This window comes from Mya arenaria, chromosome 10 (genome assembly GCF_026914265.1).
Source record: "Mya arenaria isolate MELC-2E11 chromosome 10, ASM2691426v1".
NCBI classification, from domain to species: Eukaryota; Metazoa; Mollusca; class Bivalvia; order Myida; family Myidae; genus Mya; species Mya arenaria.
This window is the reverse complement of record NC_069131.1, coordinates 39,104,421-39,125,007: the sequence shown is the minus strand read 5'-3', so window position 1 is coordinate 39,125,007 and position 20,587 is coordinate 39,104,421. Positions and strand designations below refer to the sequence as shown.

Sequence of the window (20,587 nt, the reverse complement as noted above, 5' to 3'; positions counted from 1 at the left end):
TCAGTCTGTAGATCAGTGGTGAATGGTTTGATGATATATATGTTAAGCACTATCCACATAAATATTAATACATCTATACAACCATACAGTCCATAGTGTATGAATATTTTGAATAACATACGCTTTTTTCATTTGATATTTTATAAAATGAAATTAATAGTAAGTTCAATACTAGTACAAGATAACATTATGATTAGGTATGATACATTGTTTGTCTTTCTTTTATATATCAAAATTACTTTTTGGGGAATGCTCTGTATTTTCAACTAAGGGGTATATCGATATGTTCAATTATAACGAATGTCGCATATAATTTTAAAACACTGTATGATTTGTAATAGATGGAACGTATTTATTTTACAACGAATGTCAAAACAGTTTTTACAACAGTATATTAATCACTCTCGTTGGCACGATATGACGCAAGACTATGATCTCTTGGTGGTCGGAATACCCGAAGGAAACCCACTTGTCCGCTTGGTGAAAACAAATTCACATGCGTCCAGGCTTACCCTAACCCTAACACTTGGTGAAAAGCGATATGCTTTACATGATGTGTGTTTGTTTGTTTTTGTAATTGTGGATAAAACTTTAATGTAGGTACCGTCTCCGTGGCCTAGTGGTTAAGCGTCCGCTTACGGAGCGGGAGGTCGTGGGTTCGATCCCTGGTCGCGTCATACCAAAAGACGTCAAAAGTTGGTACAAGTGGCCCCCTTGCCTGGCGCTTGGTATTTAAAGGGTAGTGCTTGGAAAAGTGGTGTACTCAGTACTGGTTTAGCCCAGGAAAGTTTTATCTCGTGTATCGGTGCTTTACACCGAGCACGTAAAAGAACCAAGGGGTCTCTTCGAAAAAGAGCTAGGGTATACCCCGGACTTCCTTGTATCTCTCCACTGTCTCTTCAGCTTGCTGTCACTTCAGCAAAAACAAAGGACCCCGTTGGAAATAAGTGCTTGCACTTTCACGGGTAATCCTTGACCGCAAAGTCGAAAGAAATACACACATACAATAAACTATCAAATAACAACTGGACAGTACATAGTGCAGGGTATATATTCTCCATTATCTATCCAACGTGTTTGGTTTCCTAAGATTAAATTATCGTTGAAATGCCTCTGATTCTAAGTTTAGATAGCTAACACTAAGTAATTTGTTTGTATTTCCTAACTTTAACCAGCCAAACTTTATATGCGCACTATATTGATCTAAAAGGAGAGAAAGGACAAGAAGCTTCGGGGGGGGGGGGGGGGGGAATGTCATAATAATTCAAGGAATCTTGCAAAATTGAAAGACATATTAATCAAGTGTTATCAATAGTGTATAAGAGTTAAAGGTTTTAAAATGCATTATTATTATTATTCCCGCTATAATTGCGGTTTACCATTTTTTATGCTATGATCGTATTATTGTTATACATTCCATTTACCTGCATGTTTGTAATAATATTTTGTATGCGATAATAAGCTGTATATGCTTACATCGAAAATAAACCTTATGTTATGTTATGTTATTAAAGTGCATGTACATGGAATTGTGTCTCTTAAAATCGACACTCATTTTGGTACCAGTAATTGCATAATTATCTTTATAAATAATTTAATTTATTTTCAGATCATTTATCATAATAACTGTTCTAACCATAATCGATAATTGATAAACTGGTGAAAAAAGCGAAAGGCAGTACGTTAAATTTTTCGTCATTAAGGGAGATCACTATATATGAAATTGTAGTCTAAATAGTGGATTGGTATTGGTACGGAACGATACGGGCTTTCCCATGGCTATTCTTCATTTAGAAGGTAAAGGAAGAAAAACAACCAAGGTTGCAGTACATGTTAGTATATTTTGCCATATTTTGTTATTGATTTCTACTTAGCTTATTTCGTGACATTCCATGAATGAAACAGGGTCTATAAACATTACTTATTTGTACTGATGACATGAATATTGCTTTCTTTATGTCCCCGTTACCAAATTAAGACGCTAACATTTTGACATTTTGTTGAAGAAAAAGAGGTCAGTCGGTGAGAAAACAGCTGATAATTGCGAACGTTATAAATATTCGTATACTTTGAATAGTTTAAACTTCACTTTTAGTTATGAATGATATGCATCTTTTATCATTTGACTTGTGGGTATATACTATTACTGTTTCCTTTTTCCTAGACAACTATATTTTTGGCAAAGTCATTGTCTGAGAAACTTGTTATGCAAGATGGCATGTTTCAATAGCAGGGCTTTTTCACCTTCTTTGCAAGGGACCGAAATAAGGCTACTTCACAATTGGGAAAAATGACATATTTTCCCAATTTCCAGATATTTTTTTCACAATTCCCAGATATTTTTCCCAAAAAGATCTTACTTCAAAAATTTACAATAAAAATTTATTCTGTTTGAGCAAATTATTCATTTTATCTTGTAAGTTGACATAAAAAGAATGCTGTATAATTTAAACGTTATTCAAGGACCAAATAGTCCATAAAATTATATTGTTATCAATTCTTTCCCTCAATTTAGAATCAACTCTATGAAGATTAAAACTAATCTCTCTCCTTCTCTTGTCATTGCGTCATGTTAAAAAAGCGAAGTCAAAGACATGATTTCTCCCCCAATAAGATCTACATGTGTATCAATTGAAAGTCTATACATTTTAGACCTATCAAACTTGACCCTGTGGAGTGTTTGTACACATATCATATTAAAAAGGCCATAATTGAAAAAAAAATCAGCTAGATTAAGTAGACTCACATGTAAGATATGAGCCTGTTTTTTGTAACATGAGTTCCAAGTTTCATATGGATACCTTGACCCGTGTTAAAAAGGTGTCTTCAATCATCATATGTGGAATTTCCCATTTTGCTACGTTTACACATTTTAATTAACCAATTTGCAGAATTTCACGCGTTTAAATTTCCCAAAATAAAAAGGCTAGGCCTCTTCACAATTTTTTGTGAAAAAGCCCTGAATAGTGTGCAGGTCAGGAATGCGTATATCTTATTGCATGGAAATTGGATCATTAGTGTACTGCATGCTCAGATTTCATCACTGCACTAGACATCATAAAGACGTGTAGTTAACTTAAATTGAACGACTTCAAATCCCATCTGAATATAATAGTAATACTGCGTTCAACACTATGAGTCTCCCAGTATCCCGAAGACACCACATTATATGGAAAGAAACCAGAACCCTGAATTTAGGTGTCCCTTTGTGACCCCATCATTTGGATGACCCCAAAAACAAAGTGTGGGACATATAGGTTTGCCATATTCCGTCCGTGCGTCCTCCAGTCTGTATAATATGTGAACTTTTGTCGCTCAAACTCCAAAACTATTTTACCTATGGTAAAGAAACCTTAGTGGAATGTTATTAAGGTGTTAAAGTTTCCTGTTGCATTTAGTAAAACTATACAAAAAACAGAAAGCCGACATGCAGACGAATTCATTCATTTTTGAAATTCCGGGGGAATATTGGAAGTTTTTCTTCCTGCCTCAGAGGATATGGCATTAATTTCAATGGGTCAAGTCAATTTCCTATGTTGTGGATAATAAGTGCAAAATATATATATATATTGCACACAAAATTACATTGACATTTTAAGTTCTTATTGGTTTTGAATTTTTTTGTGTGTTTTTTTTTCAGAATGTTGCAGAACCAAGCTTAAGATGTGCTATAGGTATACAACAAAATATGAACAGTTGACAAAATAACTGGTCTCAATAACTTGTATCGGAAGAACAATCTACAGGGTCACCTCAGTTAAATGGTAACCAGTGCTTCTTTCTGTGGAAAAAGGAAGCGGCAACTCCTGAAGAGTACCGGCACAACCAGGGAGGGGTGTGTTCAAGGCATGGAAAGAGTTCAGTCCTCTGTTGCATGGTATCAACAGAAGGTTAGTTACTGCTACAGTGATCAAAATTTTCACAAGCCTGATTAAGACCACCCAAGTCTTGTTAAAATTTAAGATACAAACAACACATTTTTTGCAAATCATGTTAAAATCTAGTTATTGTAATATGTTATCAGTGTTGGTTTTTTGGGGGGCTAAATTCCCATCTTGAAAAAGTGTATATCTTCCTCTACCTAGGTAAAGAAAATCCAACCCCCTTTCCTTTCTGAGTAGCATTGACCTCTTATCATTTTGCAAATAATAAATTGGGCTCAATAAATTATTGCGCCCTATTTATGGATATGTTGATAGGTTTGTGGAATAAAAGGCTTGATAACAATAGCGCTATATTGCATGATTTAGTAACCAATATTGTTCAGGAATTCTTAATTTTCATGCCTGGTGCTATATAAACCCATTCCTTCATTTTAATCTTCTATCCATAACCTCACACAGTAGATAAATGCATTAAAGCTGGATATGAAGTTATATACTGAGGGGATTAACGAGGGGCGGCTGATTAGACCACTATACTATAAAGGAAAGGGTTAAAATAGAATTGGATCTTTATATTAATTCATAGAGTTAAATCTGCTTCTTTTATTAGTCCCTTTTGGTCGGGGATTTTCTAACCATTTTGGGGCCAGAAAATTCAACCCAATTCCCCAAGATTGCTATACATATAACATTTTCAAAATGTGGAAATAAGATTCCCTGTTAACTGTTTTGAATTTTTAAATAAAAAAGTTAGACACCCATTCTGTTTTGGCTTGGAAGAGCTGTTTTATACTTAAGGATGCAAATTTTATCACATTATGTGAACTATTTAAAGCATTCCTCACTTTTAAGCAAAGTTAGAACAGCACATTGTTCGCTAATAGGCCATTGACAGCATTCCTAAAATGTTTGAAAAGACATGGGTTTTTTTGCAACCTGTCTGGTATTTTATGTTCAAATAAAATAATGGTTGAACCAAAATATGTAGTTTTAACTGTTTAAAGCTGCACTCTCACAGATTGACAGATTTTGACCTTTTTTTTTTGGTCTCAGAATCAGCTCATTTTGGCATCAATGCCTTCAATTCAGTTACAGTATACGAAATAACTCACAATAGAATAGATCTCATTTGTTTGGAAAATTTATTTTTCTTAAAGACTTAGTTACACATTTAGACATAAAACATCAAATTGCGAACTTAAATATGAAAACTGTGATATGCTCTTTTACCAGCAATCTTATATCACTGGTTTCGATACATTTACAAAAAATGGCTCATTCAAAGACAAAAAAGTAGTGAAAACATCTAGTGAAATCTATGAGAGTGCAGCTTTAATGGTGTTTAAGATGAGATCTAATCTAAACATTGCCTTATGCAGATTTTAAGCAAGTGTTTTTTGCCATAGCTTAAGCATGACTCTGATAAAAGCTGGATTGCATTCATGCCATCATTTAAACACAGTGATGTTCTTAATTAAATGATGCATTGTGATGTAAAATGAAACGTTCAGACAGACTTAAAGCAGGAATGATGAAATAAAGGATTAGTCCTGATATCTTTCTATGTCAGACTATCATACATTTGTAGAGTTGTTCAATGGTTTGCCATTTGCCTAGACACCTATTTAGAAGCATATTTAAAATGGATATTAAAGGGACTAGACACCAGATGATACATTTGCAAGAAAAAGAAAATTGTCAAAAAATTGACATCATTGTGTACAATGCATTGAATCTTCTTTACTGATGTATCACATGGCTTACGAGACATGCATATTTCGCAGTTTAAGGGCATTTTTTTCAATTCAAAATTTACTGGGGTTAACAACCACTTAATCCCAAAATTCAAAATAGCGTCGCTATTTATTTGTACTCATAAAATATGATTTAAACTGGGAAACCATTATGCATTTTTTTTAACGGGAAAACACATTGTTCGCATTGACATTCTAGACTTGTCATGAGGAAATCCTGTATTTGTCGATTTTGGAACCATCTAGTGTCTATCCCCTTTAATAGCTCTGAAAGAAGTTTCAACAGGAATCAAAGTCCCTTAAGCCTTTGGGCCTGATTCCCTCATACACAAACTGAATAAACAGGATGGAATTTTCATTTTGTTAACATCCCTTGTTCATACAGAAAGAGAGAATAAAAAAGAGAAAAGATCCAGAAAATACTGATGATTAACAAAAAGGCCAGGGAGGGGGGGGGGGGGGGAGGTTACCGTGTATTTGCTTACCATTAATTTAGACCCATTCATCAAGCACATTTTTATTAACAAAAAAATCCTAAATACATGTACTGTAATATATAAGATAAAATGTAGAACATGTAAGTTTGTTTTTGGTGTGTTTCAGATTGGATCATACGACAAGCAGCTCTGGGAACAGTCAGTTGAACAGAAAGTTAAGGTTCGTAATGTCTTTCATTTTGTTAACATTCCATTCGGGGTAACACGAAGTGTGTTTCGGTTATGCGCCCTTAACCTTGATTTCAGTGCCAGAAGATAAAGAACTACTCCTTAAGGGTAGTTTCTTGCACAAGAAAGACTTGTATGTGCCCTGAAACTATGGTGATGGTTTTCAGTGTGAAAATGATACATGTATTAAGATGTAGCTTCACTAAAACCACAAAGGCAGTGAAATCTAACAAATATATTTATGCCCCCGAAGGTTGGGTTTATTAAAATTGCATGTCCATCCGGCTCAATTTCTCGTATCTGGGCTGTTACTTTGTCTTGTTTGGACAGATTTTAAAATAATTTGCCACATGAGTTCCACCTTCCAAGACTGAGTTTTGCATCCACGACCTGTGACCCTACCTCTAAGGTCAAGGTCACACTTAACCTTATAATGATGCTGCATATAAAGACTAGAGTATAGGTGGACATGTCCAGGCTGTTACTTTGTCTTGTATGGACAGATTTTAAAATAACTTGCCACATGAGTTCCACATACCAAGATGATGTGTAGCGTGCATGACCTGTGACCCAACCTCTAAGGTCAAGGTCACACTTAACCTTATATGATGCTGCATATAAGGACATAGAGTATAGGTGGTCATATCCGGGCTGTAACTTTCTCTTGTCTGGACAGATTTTAAAAAAAACTTGCCACTTGTGTTCCACATTCCAAGATGACATGTCACATGCAAGACATGTGTCCCTACCTTCACTGTCAGTTTTTGTTAACAATTTAAAAGACATAGAGTATAGGTGGTTGTGTCCCAATTGAATCATTGTACATAACAATTATTGTTAAGTTTAATTAGTTTCAATAAAGTAATGAAAAGCAGTTTATGTTTGCTTTAATAACAGTTAAATATTTTGGAACAAAATTAAGCAGAGAAAACCCTGTGCAAAATTTTGGTAGTGCGATTGTGACAAATATCTTACGTCCAGTTTTCATGAAAAAGTTAAATTAGCAAATATAGCCAAAACTACAATATAGGACAAAGTCTTTATATCATTTGTCACTTTGAAAAAACTAATATTGTACAGAGAAAAAAAGCCTATCCTTATTCAGTATTCTATTTCGATATGGATTTTCTTTTATTTCGAAATCATAAATTTAATACTAGGAAGTGTTTTCACAGACGACAGACGTGACAGGAAAGGATATTAAATATTTACATTCCCATGCAGAAATTGTTATAGGTTTATCAAATGTTATCAGAACAGAACAAAAGGCTGTGGTACTTCACATGGCACTCTATCAAGGCCACACCTATTGATTTTTTTTGGTCTATGGAATTCAGTTAAAATAATATGGTTATAGCATCACAAGAAAAAATACAATGTTTCCATTTGGGTAATAATTAAAAAAAGCGATTGGAGAAAAAAAAAATTCTACATAACTTATTATTTAGAATGATATTCTTGAATAATGATAACTTTATATGCCTTTTTAAGTGTAATTTTAGCATTTATAGGAACGATTTTTATCAGCCAAATGCCAATATCCTAAAAATAGTTTTTAATTTAAGTCATAAACTCTTGCCCTGGTACCTGATACAGGTTGTACATAAAAAAAACATATGTCCCGGCATAAGATTGTCTGGTAGAGATTTGCATTAGATTTAGTATGGATTAAGGGTCTCAATTTCAATTTCAGATAAAAACTTGTTTATGGACAAAGGCATTATTATCATGCTGTTTAATAAAATGGCACTTTTATTAAGTTATGCTGTAACGCACATTTTATAAAACTCCTAGTTTGGTACCTTTTAAAATTCCAAAATTGAAATGCATTTAAAAAGTCTATAATCTATGCTATTAAAATGACCATGGTCAAGCCATAAGGCAGCCACTATTTGGGGGGTGGGGGCACACCACTGAATGACTATGGTATCCATTTACTTTGCATTGGAGTTGAGTCTTTATCTTTATAATATAATATACTTGTTAAAGGACCATTCAGCATGAAAGAGACCAGATTTAAAGCCCTCTAAACTGAATAATTACCAGCAAACATATTTATTTGGTATGTTTGCATATTCAGCAAAAATGGAGTTTCTTCATTACACATTTCCTAACTGAAATGACTCAAGTCATTTTTCTTAATTATTATCTCACTGGTCAATTGATATATTAACTTCATACAATCTGCAATACTTTATTTTCGTTGATTTTATTGACTATACAATTAATTATGCCCCCGAAGGTGGGCATATTAAAATCGCACCGTCCGTCCGTCTGTCCGTCCGGCCGGCCGGCCGGCTCTGTAACTTTCCCTTGTATGGACAGATTTTAAAATAAATTGCCACATGTGTTCCACATGCCAAGACGACGTGTCGCGTGCAAGACCCGTGTCCCTGCCTCAAAGGTCAAGGTCACACATAGTGCTTATTCACAATGGAGTGCTGCATATAAGGACATAGAGTATAGGTTGTCGTGTCCGGTCTGTAACTTTCCCTTGTATGGACAGATTTTAAAATAAATTGCCACATGTGTTCCACATACCAAGACGACGTGTCGCGTGCAAGACCCGTGTCCCTGCCTCAAAGGTCAAGGTCACACACAGTGCTTATTCACAATGGTGTGCTGCATATAAGGACATAGAGTATAGGTTGTCGTGTCTGGGCTGTAACTTTCTCTTGTATAGACAGATTTTAAAATAACTTGCTACATGTGTTCCACATACGAAGACAAGGTGTCGTGTGCAAGACCCATGTCTCTACCTCTAAGGTGAAAGATATACTAAGTGTTTATTCACAAGGGAATTCTGAATATAAGGACATAAAAGTGTAGGTTGTCAAGTATGGTTGGTATTTTTTATGTTCAGAGGCAATTTAAAATAACTTGCCATATGTATTTCAGACACGTAAAGGCAAGCTCAACTTTTCATGTACTGACCTTGTTCGTAGGTCAATGTCACATTTGGGGGCATTCGTCACATACTGTGACAGCTCTTGTTTTTTAGAAAATTACTTGATGTTTTGTTTTAAGTTGACAATGAAAATTTAGGAATTTGACTTAATTAAGATAAGAAATGACTTGTCTTATGAATACAGGCCCATGATTAAATCAAATAATTATATTACTATCAATATAATATGGATTTTTATCTTGTGTTATAATGATGTTCCAAGTGGTCAATTAGTAAATTTATATAAATTAACTGATATCATTAAGTGGCACTCTCACAGATTGACTATACATGTATTGTCAACTTTTTTTATTTTGTGTCTTGGAATGAGTCGTTAAAGTGTGGAAACCATTGATATTAGACAGCTGACAAAAATCAGATCACAGTTTTCAGCTAACAAAAGATCTGATCACAGTTTTTCATATTTACTTGCAAAATCGATGTTTTATTGCTAAAAGTGTAACTAACGCTTTCAGAAAAAAATGAGTTTTCAGCAGTTTTACAAACAATTCAGAACTGTTCTTTAGTGAGTAATCTTATATGACTGAATTGAAGGCAATGCTGCCAAAATCAACTGATTCTGTGACCAAAAATAAATAAAATAAAAGCAAGCTCCAACAGTCAATCTATGAAAGAACAGCTTTAATTTTCTGTAAGCTGAAGTCCCAGCTATAGCTAATAAAACACATTCAGATCATAAGTGAAATATAATACAATGGAATCCCTTACAATTTCACATTTTATCGACCCATTGACTGTTTACAAATAAATAATATCATTCACTTTTTAATGTCTGTTAACTCTTTCAGTGAATAAACAATTTCTATTACATTTCTATTACGTCGTTTGTTTGTCAGGATTTATGCTCAAGCACGGAGGTGGGGTAAATTTGCAACCCATGGGTATTTTATGTCACATAAAACACAACAATTGGTTTGCCCCCAGGGGGTATTAAAAGGGTTTTATGGTTAATCGTTGACAAATAAAACAAACAAAGGAAGTAAACTGTTATTAAAAACATCTTTATTTATTCTTTTGATTTTTTTTTAATTTCTCGACAGGCTGTTTCTATAAAGGTTTCAATTTTTTTTAAATAAAATATTTATGTATGATTTAAGTATTTTTCTGCTTTAAAGTTACAAATTATCTATTTGGTCCTTCTTGGAGACTCATTATTATGCTATCAGAATGAAGTTCTAAACCTTTTAAAGGGACATGCTTCTGTTTTTGATCAGAAATTAGTTTTCGCGGTAATGCATCTAAAAACACTTATTTTATCTTTATTCTACTCTATTACATCAAAATTGCAGAAAAAAATGCAATTATAGTATAAAAATGTATTGTAGTTTAAGTGGGGCGCAAACACACGCTGTTTAAGTCAAGAAAAATTGGAAAACTGTAACCTTCACCACTAGGCCACCATGACTTATACATTTACAAATGTGATGGATATTTTGACCTTTTAACAGTACACTGATAACATCATATGATAATGTCAATCAACCAATCACACAACAACAAAGTTGTATTAAGTGACCGTTAGAGTTATTAACGCTCATAAAAAATGTGGTTTTCGAAGACAATACTTGCATGAGCTAATATCACAATTTGTTGAAGGGTTCCAGCTTTTGGTGTCTTAGTTTTATCACTCCTAATGATTTGCCATACTTTATTTCATCATACAAAAATGAGTACATTTTACATATAAAACATGAGCCAGTCCCTTTAGGCACCAATCAATTTTACCCACAGTTTGTCCTAAGGGCGGGGATTTTACCCGGGGTTGGCTGGCACGAAAGTCGAAGTCCCCGCTATACCCCATAGCTGGTGGGGCAGTGGTTACAATTGACTTAATTGTGCATTATATGTACATGTTATTACAAGCTATAGTCTTATCTCAGCTGCTATTTTGGAATTTTATTCAATTTTAGATACTTTCTTGATTCTAAATTAGTTTTATGACTGAAACAAACACATACAGTAAATAAATGCTTTATGACAGAATGTCAATGTTCTTTTGAAGGACACACAGATATCCTTACTATTTTCCCGGAATACTGCAACATAATATCGCTAAGTGAAGATGAGAGGTATAAACTTACAGATATTTATATCATATGTTAGCAGGGCTTCTAAAACTTTGGAACGTTAATGTTAGTATCATGAGCGTCATTATTATATCATAAAATTATGTACTTTTCAGTACAAAAAACTGGCATTTTATCAAAAATATTCATTTTTTCTTACTTGCCATATTTAAACGCCCCATAACTGTACCACAGTTTACAATTTGCCAATGTGGGTATATTTGTCCCATGGGAATATGTTCACACATGTAAGCGCAGCATTTAATTTAATTCAATTTCAGCTGATATGAAATTAGGGCCGATATCCTAAATCAGACTATTAAAATATGCATTTTAACCACTGACGAGTGTGAGCCTTTTAACTATTTTTAGCATTATCCTTTCCAGATGTCAAACAACAAAATCACAACAACAAAAACCAGAATTCTAAGAATTCAGTTATGACTATGTCATAGTTGGAAATCCCTCCTTTATTGATCTTTCCAGAAATAACCATTGTTTGCATGACTGCTCAAGGTAATGTGTGTCACAGGGTACAGTCATAGCAGAATTCAGTGACTAAGTTGCAGGAAATCCTTCCTATAACTCATGGAGCATTCATATTTATTTAATAATTTCAGTCAACCTAGAGTTGTCTGAGAGATGTGTTTTTCTGTCATTTTTCCTTTCTTTTTTTGGTTAAAAAAATAGAGCGTTTGCCAGTCTTAGAAAAAAGCATCCGCCCGGCCTCCTGCGTGTCGGGTAAATTTTGGCTCATTAGCGACATTTTTTTAAAAATTTGATCAGTCTGACTGGCACATGAATTTTGAGAGTAAATAAAGCTGGGAAATGTTGATTCCAATATTCTATTAGAAGACAATAGTTTGCATACAGAATTATATACCAAGGATTATGCCATAATGTATATGAAGAGCAATTAATATTTATTTATAATCCCACGTGGTCAATTTTCAGAGTTCTACAAGTGGTAAAAATAATGGCGGATCACAAATTTCCATTCATGGAACTATGAGTGACGTCAGCATATAATGATCAGTTGGGATCCAAAAATTATAAAACAGGAACTAGAGCTAGCATTGAGCTTGTTTTTTTCTGGTTTCCCTCTTTGACATTGTTTGCCTAATAGTAGTACCGGTATGTATACAAGGCTTGGCTTGGTCTATTGAATTAAAGGAAAGCGACAGACCAGGAAGAAACAAACATTAAACAAGCAGTATGAAGCGAATTTGAAAACAGGATATATATATTTGTACAGCTGAGAATCGAATAAATTAAAGTCTCCTGTGTCACATAATGTGTAATTTGTTTCAATAAATCTATTCTTATATAACCATTCTTATTTATGAGCATTTACATTACTTCTACAAATTACATACATAATTTTGGTTTGGTAATTATTTTTGGGGCAGGTTAATTTTCAAAAACAAGTGCTTGGTTTAAATCAAAAGTAAATTTTAAAGACTGGGTTGCTAATTTTTGTTAGTTAATACGTTACGTTTTGCATTTTGTGAAAAAAATCAGTGCGATAAATCCATTGAAAGAGACATCAATTTGATGTGGCCTAAATGTCATTTAAGAGTTCAATAAGTCAAAATTTATATTATTTCAGTAAGTAAATAAACACATCAATACCTGCGCTTTGAAGAATGTACTTATTCACTTTTAGCTTGTTGATTTCGATTGAATGATAACCTTATATGACCCTTCGGTAGATATTTTAAAACTTTCTTAAGTATGAATGCCAACGAGTAGAGATTTATAGATAAAAGAGCTGAAACCGGAGCCATTTACTGATGTAATAAAAATATCTTATTTGTTTACCGAATTCCATTAGTCCTTTTAGAGTACATGAATCATGACCATGCAGAAATAGGTCTATTGTTAACTGTCTAAATGAGTAGAGCTGGGGCTTTTTGGTGTTCTGTGAAGATATTTTGATCGACCTTGAAAATACCCATATCCATCAAATTAATGTCACGCCATAAATTCTGCCTTTTTTTTCACTCACAACTTGACAAGAAACTATGACATTGTTTTTTATGTTGACTTCATATTTTCCTATAAAGCTCATTTTTGATTGTCACAGTGCACTTGTACTTGGGTCCATATAGAAGTATTACCGTATCAATCTCAATGAAATACCACAAATATTATTATGTTTTATAAATGGGTTAAGAAAAGTATCAATTTTAAGTATAATGATTAGATTTTCCATAAGATGCTTCTGTAATATTAGAAGTAGTAGTAATACTCATTTATTTATCTCAATGTTACCACAGATATTATGTTTTATAAATGGGTTAAGAAAAGTATCAATTTTAAGGATAAGGATAATATTTTGCTTAGGATGATTCTGTAACATCGCCGCCGTACACATACATGTACATGGAATAAATTTGAAGTCACTATTTTCGTCATGCTGACAACCTTTAGTGTTGAAGTTATAACCTCCGATCACTTTTATTGCCATAAAATTGGACAATTTATGTTATTTTTATGGCAATCCTTTTTTTACTTACAATTTACACATTCAAATTTATTCAATACTAAAAGGTCTACCTTATAAAACATTCTATAATTTCGTCCACTTTGCCAAATAAACCTCCTTCATCCACGGCACTAATCTAGTATTGTCTATACCTCAATTTCAATGTTTTGATAAAAAAATCCATCTTTGTTTGTGTAAGAAATGGGGTTAATTATATTATACATGAGCTCTATTGCACATGTGTAAATTCCGATAAATTGTAAACTCCAGAATCTCCACCAAGCCCCACGGCGGGTCGTCCAACCAAAGACAGAGCTTATCGATGTAGACCTGGTGCGTGGTTCGACGTTTACAAAGGCGAAACCGCAGGTGCCATGGACATATATCACAATCAAGACTTTCAGCAGGGTTGTGCTCTTCCCTTTCCATTACAAATGGTGAGAATGTTATGAGATTGTCCATTGTTTTGTTTTTATGGTTTTCCCTTTCTTAAAAAAATAAACATTTTTATTTTTATTTTTTTCTTCAGGAGCATTGACCTCTTAATATGTAAGAATTGTAGCAATATATTGCCATTCATTATTATATAACCATAAGTTTTTTTAATAAAAATGTCTGAAAACAAGTTGAACATTGCATCATATTTAACTTCGTATTATTCCCCTTTTTGTCATAACAATGCTTTTTTTCCCTATCGAAGGGACCTGCCACCATTCCCTTAAAAGTGGAAGAAAAACACTGTTGTCCATAAGTTCCGAAAAGTCTTCCAGGGTTAACCCTATCCCTAATATGATAAGAAAACTGTGTAAAGATTAAATGTACATTTAAGGTTGATTAAACAGACATCTGTCGTGTAAATACTAGTTCCCTTATGATTTTTTTGTTTGCATGTTTTCTTATGACTTCCTACACTGTGTTGATGTTCACATACATCTGTAACTTTCTTTGTGCAGGTGGATCCAGGTGTAAGAATGAACTTTATCATATTCTTTTAACTTTGTCTTTTTTTTTTTAAAGTAAATTTGGAATTCCCAGTTTGAGTCAAAATGATGTGTCGGGAGGAAAAACACTGATTGTTCACATGTTTTCCCGTTGTTTTCTACACTACTTCAGAATTATCTGTAACCCACCTGTAGGTCGTATCATACATTGCAGGTGTATCCAGCAGACATCTTTGTTGGTCACATGTTTCCTCAAGGTACTCTTCACACTGCAGATGTTCACATCCATCTGTTACCCAACTGTAAGCTGTATTTTACAATTTTAACTTCTTCTGTAAACTGCAGGTGGATCCAGCAGACGTCCCTGTTGTTCACATGTTTTCTCATTGTGCTCTTCACACTTCAGATGTTCCCATTCATCTGTAACTCAACTGTTATCTGTATTATACATTGCAGGTGGATCCAGCAGACGTCCCTGTTGTTCACATGTTTTCTCATTGTGCTCTTTACACTTCAGATGTTCCCATTCATCTGTAACTCAACTGTTATCTGTATTATACACTGCAGGTGGATCCAGCAGACGTCCCTGTTGTTCACATGTTTTCTCATTGTGCTCTTCATACTTCAGATGTTCACATTCATCTGTAACCCAACTTTGTATTATACATTGCAGGTGGATCCAGCAGACGTCGCTGTTGTTCACATGTTTCCTTATGGTGCTCTACACTCTGCAGATGTTCACATTCATCTGTAACCCAACTTTGTATTATACATTGCAGGTGGATCCAGCAGACGTCGCTGTTGTTCACATGTTTCCTCATGGTGCTCTACACACTGCAGATGTTCACAATCGTGGTCTTCTTCAACAATGTAGGGGATCAGTTGACTCAGGATGTATGTCAAATTAAACTCAACTATTTATAGATCATTTAAAGATCTTTTGAATTAGGTTTTTGATGTTAGTAAAGATCTACTTGTTTTAAGCTAAACAAAGAAAAATCAATACTAATTTTTTTACAATATTGACCTATCAGTTCTGAGTCTAACTGGTTCATAAAGATTAAAAAATGAAAATGATTTTGTAACAGTTGTGATTGTATTAAACAGTTCATGTTGTTACGAAAAAATGACGAAAAAGTAACTGCTACATGTATATACGTACATTTTATGTTCTATTTTGCACTAATTTTATAAGCAATTATTAGAATAGTCATGTCTGATTTAAAGGCCAGCTTTTGACTGAAATAGAAGCTTAAATTTGACTTGTTTAAAAGCCATTGATTGGCTGTTTTATTGGACAATATTTAACTGCTTTAAAAGCTCTCGTTGCACTTGTTTTAAGCCAATATTTGACTTGCTTATAATAAGCTGCATACTAAGATTAGTTAAGACTCTTGAATTTGACTGGTTTAGAAGCTAGTTTAGACACTATAATTTGACTAGTTTCGGAAGCTTGTTAAGACGCTTTCATTTGACTGTTTTAGAATGTAAGTTAATGCGCTTTAATTTGAAATGTTTAGAAGCTAGTAAAGACACCTTATTTTAACTGGTTTAAAAGCTTGTTAAGATGCTTTCATTTGACGTGTTTAGAAGCTAGCTGAGGCGCTTTAATTTGACTGGCTTAGAAGCTAGTTAAGACCATTTAATTTGACTGGTTTAGAAGCTAAATCTTGACTGTTTTTTACAGGAGCAGTCTCTGAGTGAGGTTGCCATTCCGTTCATTCTTATGGTGCTTCTGGGTCTTATCCACTCACAGACGGTGCTGACACATCTGAGGCCCCCTGTGAGGGACAACAAGAGGTGAGCACTAAATCTGGCCAGTATTACAGAAGCATCTTAAGCTGCACTTTCACAAATTGACAATTTTTAAACAAAAACTGTCTCAGAATCAGCTCATTTTGGCATCAGTGCCTTTAATTTAGTCCTATAAGATAACTCACAATAGAACAGATCCCAATTATTTGCTAAACTGCCCAAAAAAAATTTTAAAGCCATAAAACATCAATTATTAAACGTAAATATGAAAACTGTGATCTGCTCTTTTGTCAGCAGTCTTATATCACTGGTTTCCAGACATTTCATCAAAAATTGGCTCATTCCAAAACAAAAAAATGAAGAAAGTTGTCAAACCAATCAATGTGTGAGAGTGCAGCTTTAAGAAAATTTAACACATTTTAACTTAATGTTAAAATTAGGAATCGCTATATTTCTTGAAAAAAAACTAATTCTGTAAAATTTTGTTTTCTTTTTTAAAAACTTTAGTTTCAATTTTAATTGCAGAAAATACACTTAACATTACACTTTCTACCAGTGGAATAAAACACTTAAGAAAATTGTTAAATTTAAGAAACAGGTACAATTTTAACTTAAGATTCCTCCGTAATATGGCCCCTGACTATGGCCCCTGACTGGTTCAGTAAAGCCTTGTTTCAATGGAGAATTAAAAATATAATATATCATAGGTTTATTTTATAACTTTGCTCTTTATTTTCAAAGAATAAACTTAAACTAAAATAAAGGTTGAATATACAAGGAAAACTCAAATGCTTGCTTGTGGGATGTTACCACAGTCTTATATTTGAAACTTCGACTGAAATCAACCTTTTTGAAACGAGGCCCTAAAATCTGTCTTAATGTCTAAGACCTTTGATTGGTTTCTGAGTGATATCTTTTTCAAATAGAAACAAAACCGTGTGTGTATACCACGTAGTAAATAACATCATATCAGCTGTGTCAGAAGGCAACATTTTGCTTAAAATGAAGACTTAAATCAAAAAACTTTTATTTTACTTCACCATTTTAAATGAAACAAATGGTTCTTGGCCGCTTAAAGAGCCCCACCTTTGTTTTATTACCAGAAATTGATAATGTGGTAAGATTAAACACTTTGACAAACCTAACAAACCTGTTTCCAAAATAATGTTTTGACAGTGCTACGTCAGACGGCCGTATTGTTGAAAAGTTTGTCGAAGTGTTTTAAGAATCTATATACTCGGTCAAATGCTGATAAAAGACTGAAGGCGGGGCTTTGTAACCGGCGTAGACTACACTTTGTTTCATTTAAAATGGTGAAGAAATAGAAAAGTTATCTTTGTGTAAAGTCTTCAATCGAAGCAAAATATTGCCTTCCGATGTAGCATTTATGACGTAATATATCACGTGGTATACACACACAGAATAATTCCTTAAAATTAATGTGTAAAAATATTGACCAAGTTTCAAACCTCTTCAGTAGATGTTATTGATCATAAGTAATATTTTTGATATTGAATTCACTGTTTTAGAGAAAGTGAGGAGACTGTTGAATGTTTGTAAGTCTGTCTTGCTAAATGTCCCATGTTTGATTTGATTTTCACCATTTCCTTTGTGTTAGAATTCTAATACAATACAAAGAGATTGTTTAATGGTTTACAAGAAAAATGATCTGTGTCAGGGGGGGGGGGGGGTGATGATTAACCCATTTGGTTCCGAGACCCAGTAAGATAATTATGATTCTGGGCGTTTTCCAAAAACTGATAAGCCATCTGACTGTATATGACCATTATGTTGTATATACACTGATAACATCATAATTATTGGTAAAAGACCCAATGTTGATTTAATATTTGGAAAGGAAATAAAAATCATCACTTGTTTATGTAATTAGCTTGACTATTCGAAGAATAAGTGGGCTATACTACTCGCCCCTGCGTCGGCGTCAGCGTCCGGTTAAAGTTTTAGGGCAAGTTGGGATTTTCACTTACAAGTCCAATACCTTTCATTCAATTGACTTAATACTTCACACAGTTGTTGAGGGCCATCACATGATGAGGTTAGATAACTCCATATTATTCTTTACACAGATTATGGCCCATGATTGACTATGGAACTTAGGTTAAAGTTTTAGGGCAGGTTGGGATATTTATTGATAACTTCTATACCCTTTGTTCAATTGACTTAATACTTCACACAGTTGTTCAGGACCATCACACAATGAGGTTACATAACCCTATATTATCCTTAATACAAGTTATGGCCCCTGATTGACTTAGGTTAAAGTTTTAGGACAGGTTAAAGTTTTAGGGCAAGTTGGGATTTTCACTTAAAACTCCAATACCATTCATTCAATTGACGTAATACTTCACACAGTTGTTCAGAGCCATCACATAATGAGGTTAGATAACTCCATATTATCTTTTATACAAATTGTGGCCCCTGATTTACTATGGAACTTAGGTTAAAGTTTTAGGGCAGGTTGGGATATTTATTAATTACTTCTATACCCTTCATTCAATTGACTTAATACTTCACACAATTGTTCAGGACCATTACCGAATGAGGTTACATAACTCCATATCCTTAAAACAAGTTATGGCCCCTGACTGACTTAACTTAAAGTTTTAGGCAAGTAAAAGTTAAGGGCAAGTTGGGATTTTAATAAAAAAACTTCTATACCGTTCATTCAATGCACTTAATAAAATTCAAAATTATTTACGACCATCTTACAACAAGAAACATAACTTCATTTTAACCCTAAATACAAATTATGGCCCTTGATTTTTTTTTTTTTTTTTTTTTTATTTCTTTTGAAAAGCATATTTGTATATTCTTAACCACATTTTCATAATGGGAAATCAAGTTATTTGAATGACTTGCTTCATTGTTCGGGCGGCTGGTGGGATGGCAGCATCAAAGTCACCTTATGTATCGAATAATTTTGGTAAGGTTTGACATAAAGAGACCAAACTGTAATATTACATCGTTATTGTATTCACTTCTAAGTCAAAGCAGCGTAGTCGGGCGCGCTGTCTTACAACAGCTCTTGGTTTAATTAGCATGTGATTTTAAATAAGTTAGTTATTGGAAGTTAAACAGGTGACGATGAAAAAAATTATAACCAAAAACTACAAATTATTTTTTTACTATTTGAAAGGATTAATCCTAATTGAAATTTGGGTCTGTATTCACTTATGTCTTAGACTCAGGCTCAGGGGACATGATTACAAACAGTCTTAAGTCCAAGTTTAGACTCAGACTCAGGGGACATGATTACAAACAGTCTTAAGTCCAAGTTTAGACTCAGGCTCAGGGGACATGATTACAAACAGTCTTAAGTCCAAGTTTAGACTCAGGCTCAGGGGACATGATTACAAACAGTCTTAAGTCCAAGTTTAGACTCAGGCTCAGGGGACATGATTACAAACAGTCTTAAGTCCAAGTTTAGACTCAGGCTCAGGGGACATGATTACAAACAGTCTTAAGTCCAAGTTTAGACTCAGGCTCAGGGGACATGATTACAAACAGTCTTAAGTCCAAGTTTAGACTCAGGCTCAGGGGACATGATTACAAACAGTCTTAAGTCCAAGTTTAGACTCAGACTCAAGAAGTTTTATTTCATTACAAGGATTAATCATCTTTATTTCATTCCTTTTACAAAAAATAAATATGAATAATTTTACATTTTCCAATAATAGTGAAATTCAGCAATTTTCATTACCAAAAAAAACCCTAGGAAAGTAGGAATGAAATGAAGATTTGGAGATTTGCCACTTGAGTCTGAACTCAGACTTGAGATGGTTTGTGATCACGGCCCCAGGATTTTTCTAAAATCGGGATCATATTCAATAACGTTTTGATTCTGAGTTTCAGACTCGGGCTCAGAATAGCAAATCTTAATGTTAAGAATATCTATAATATTGCTCATTTTTGCAAACAATGTGTGCCTGATTGTAGATCATATTATTTGTAACAGATACAGCAATTTTTACCATCTGCATTTCTCAGTCTGAGTCTAAAAATCAGACTGAAGATGTTAGTAAATTTTGGCCCAGCATTCAGAAGT

General features: G+C 33.8%; 1 protein-coding gene across 2 annotated transcripts in view; it reads left to right on the top strand.

Moving 5' to 3' along the window:
* Nucleotides 1-1,757: 1,757 nt before the first annotated feature.
* The window catches only part of LOC128205490 (protein PHTF2-like), a 54,532-nt gene continuing 35,702 nt past the window's right edge, over nt 1,758-20,587 (top strand). Inside the window, exons 1-6 of one of the 2 annotated variants that reach the window (XM_052907180.1) lie at nt 1,758-1,832; nt 3,641-3,890; nt 6,242-6,295; nt 14,096-14,262; nt 15,546-15,636; nt 16,454-16,566. In XM_052907180.1, the coding sequence (XP_052763140.1) occupies nt 3,762-3,890; nt 6,242-6,295; nt 14,096-14,262; nt 15,546-15,636; nt 16,454-16,566 (554 nt within the window). In that variant the 5' untranslated portion in view covers nt 1,758-1,832; nt 3,641-3,761. Of the gene's footprint in view, nt 1,833-3,640; nt 3,891-6,241; nt 6,296-14,095; nt 14,263-15,545; nt 15,661-16,453; nt 16,567-20,587 lie in introns of both variants that reach the window. The other variant, XM_052907178.1, reaches the window with a different exon arrangement.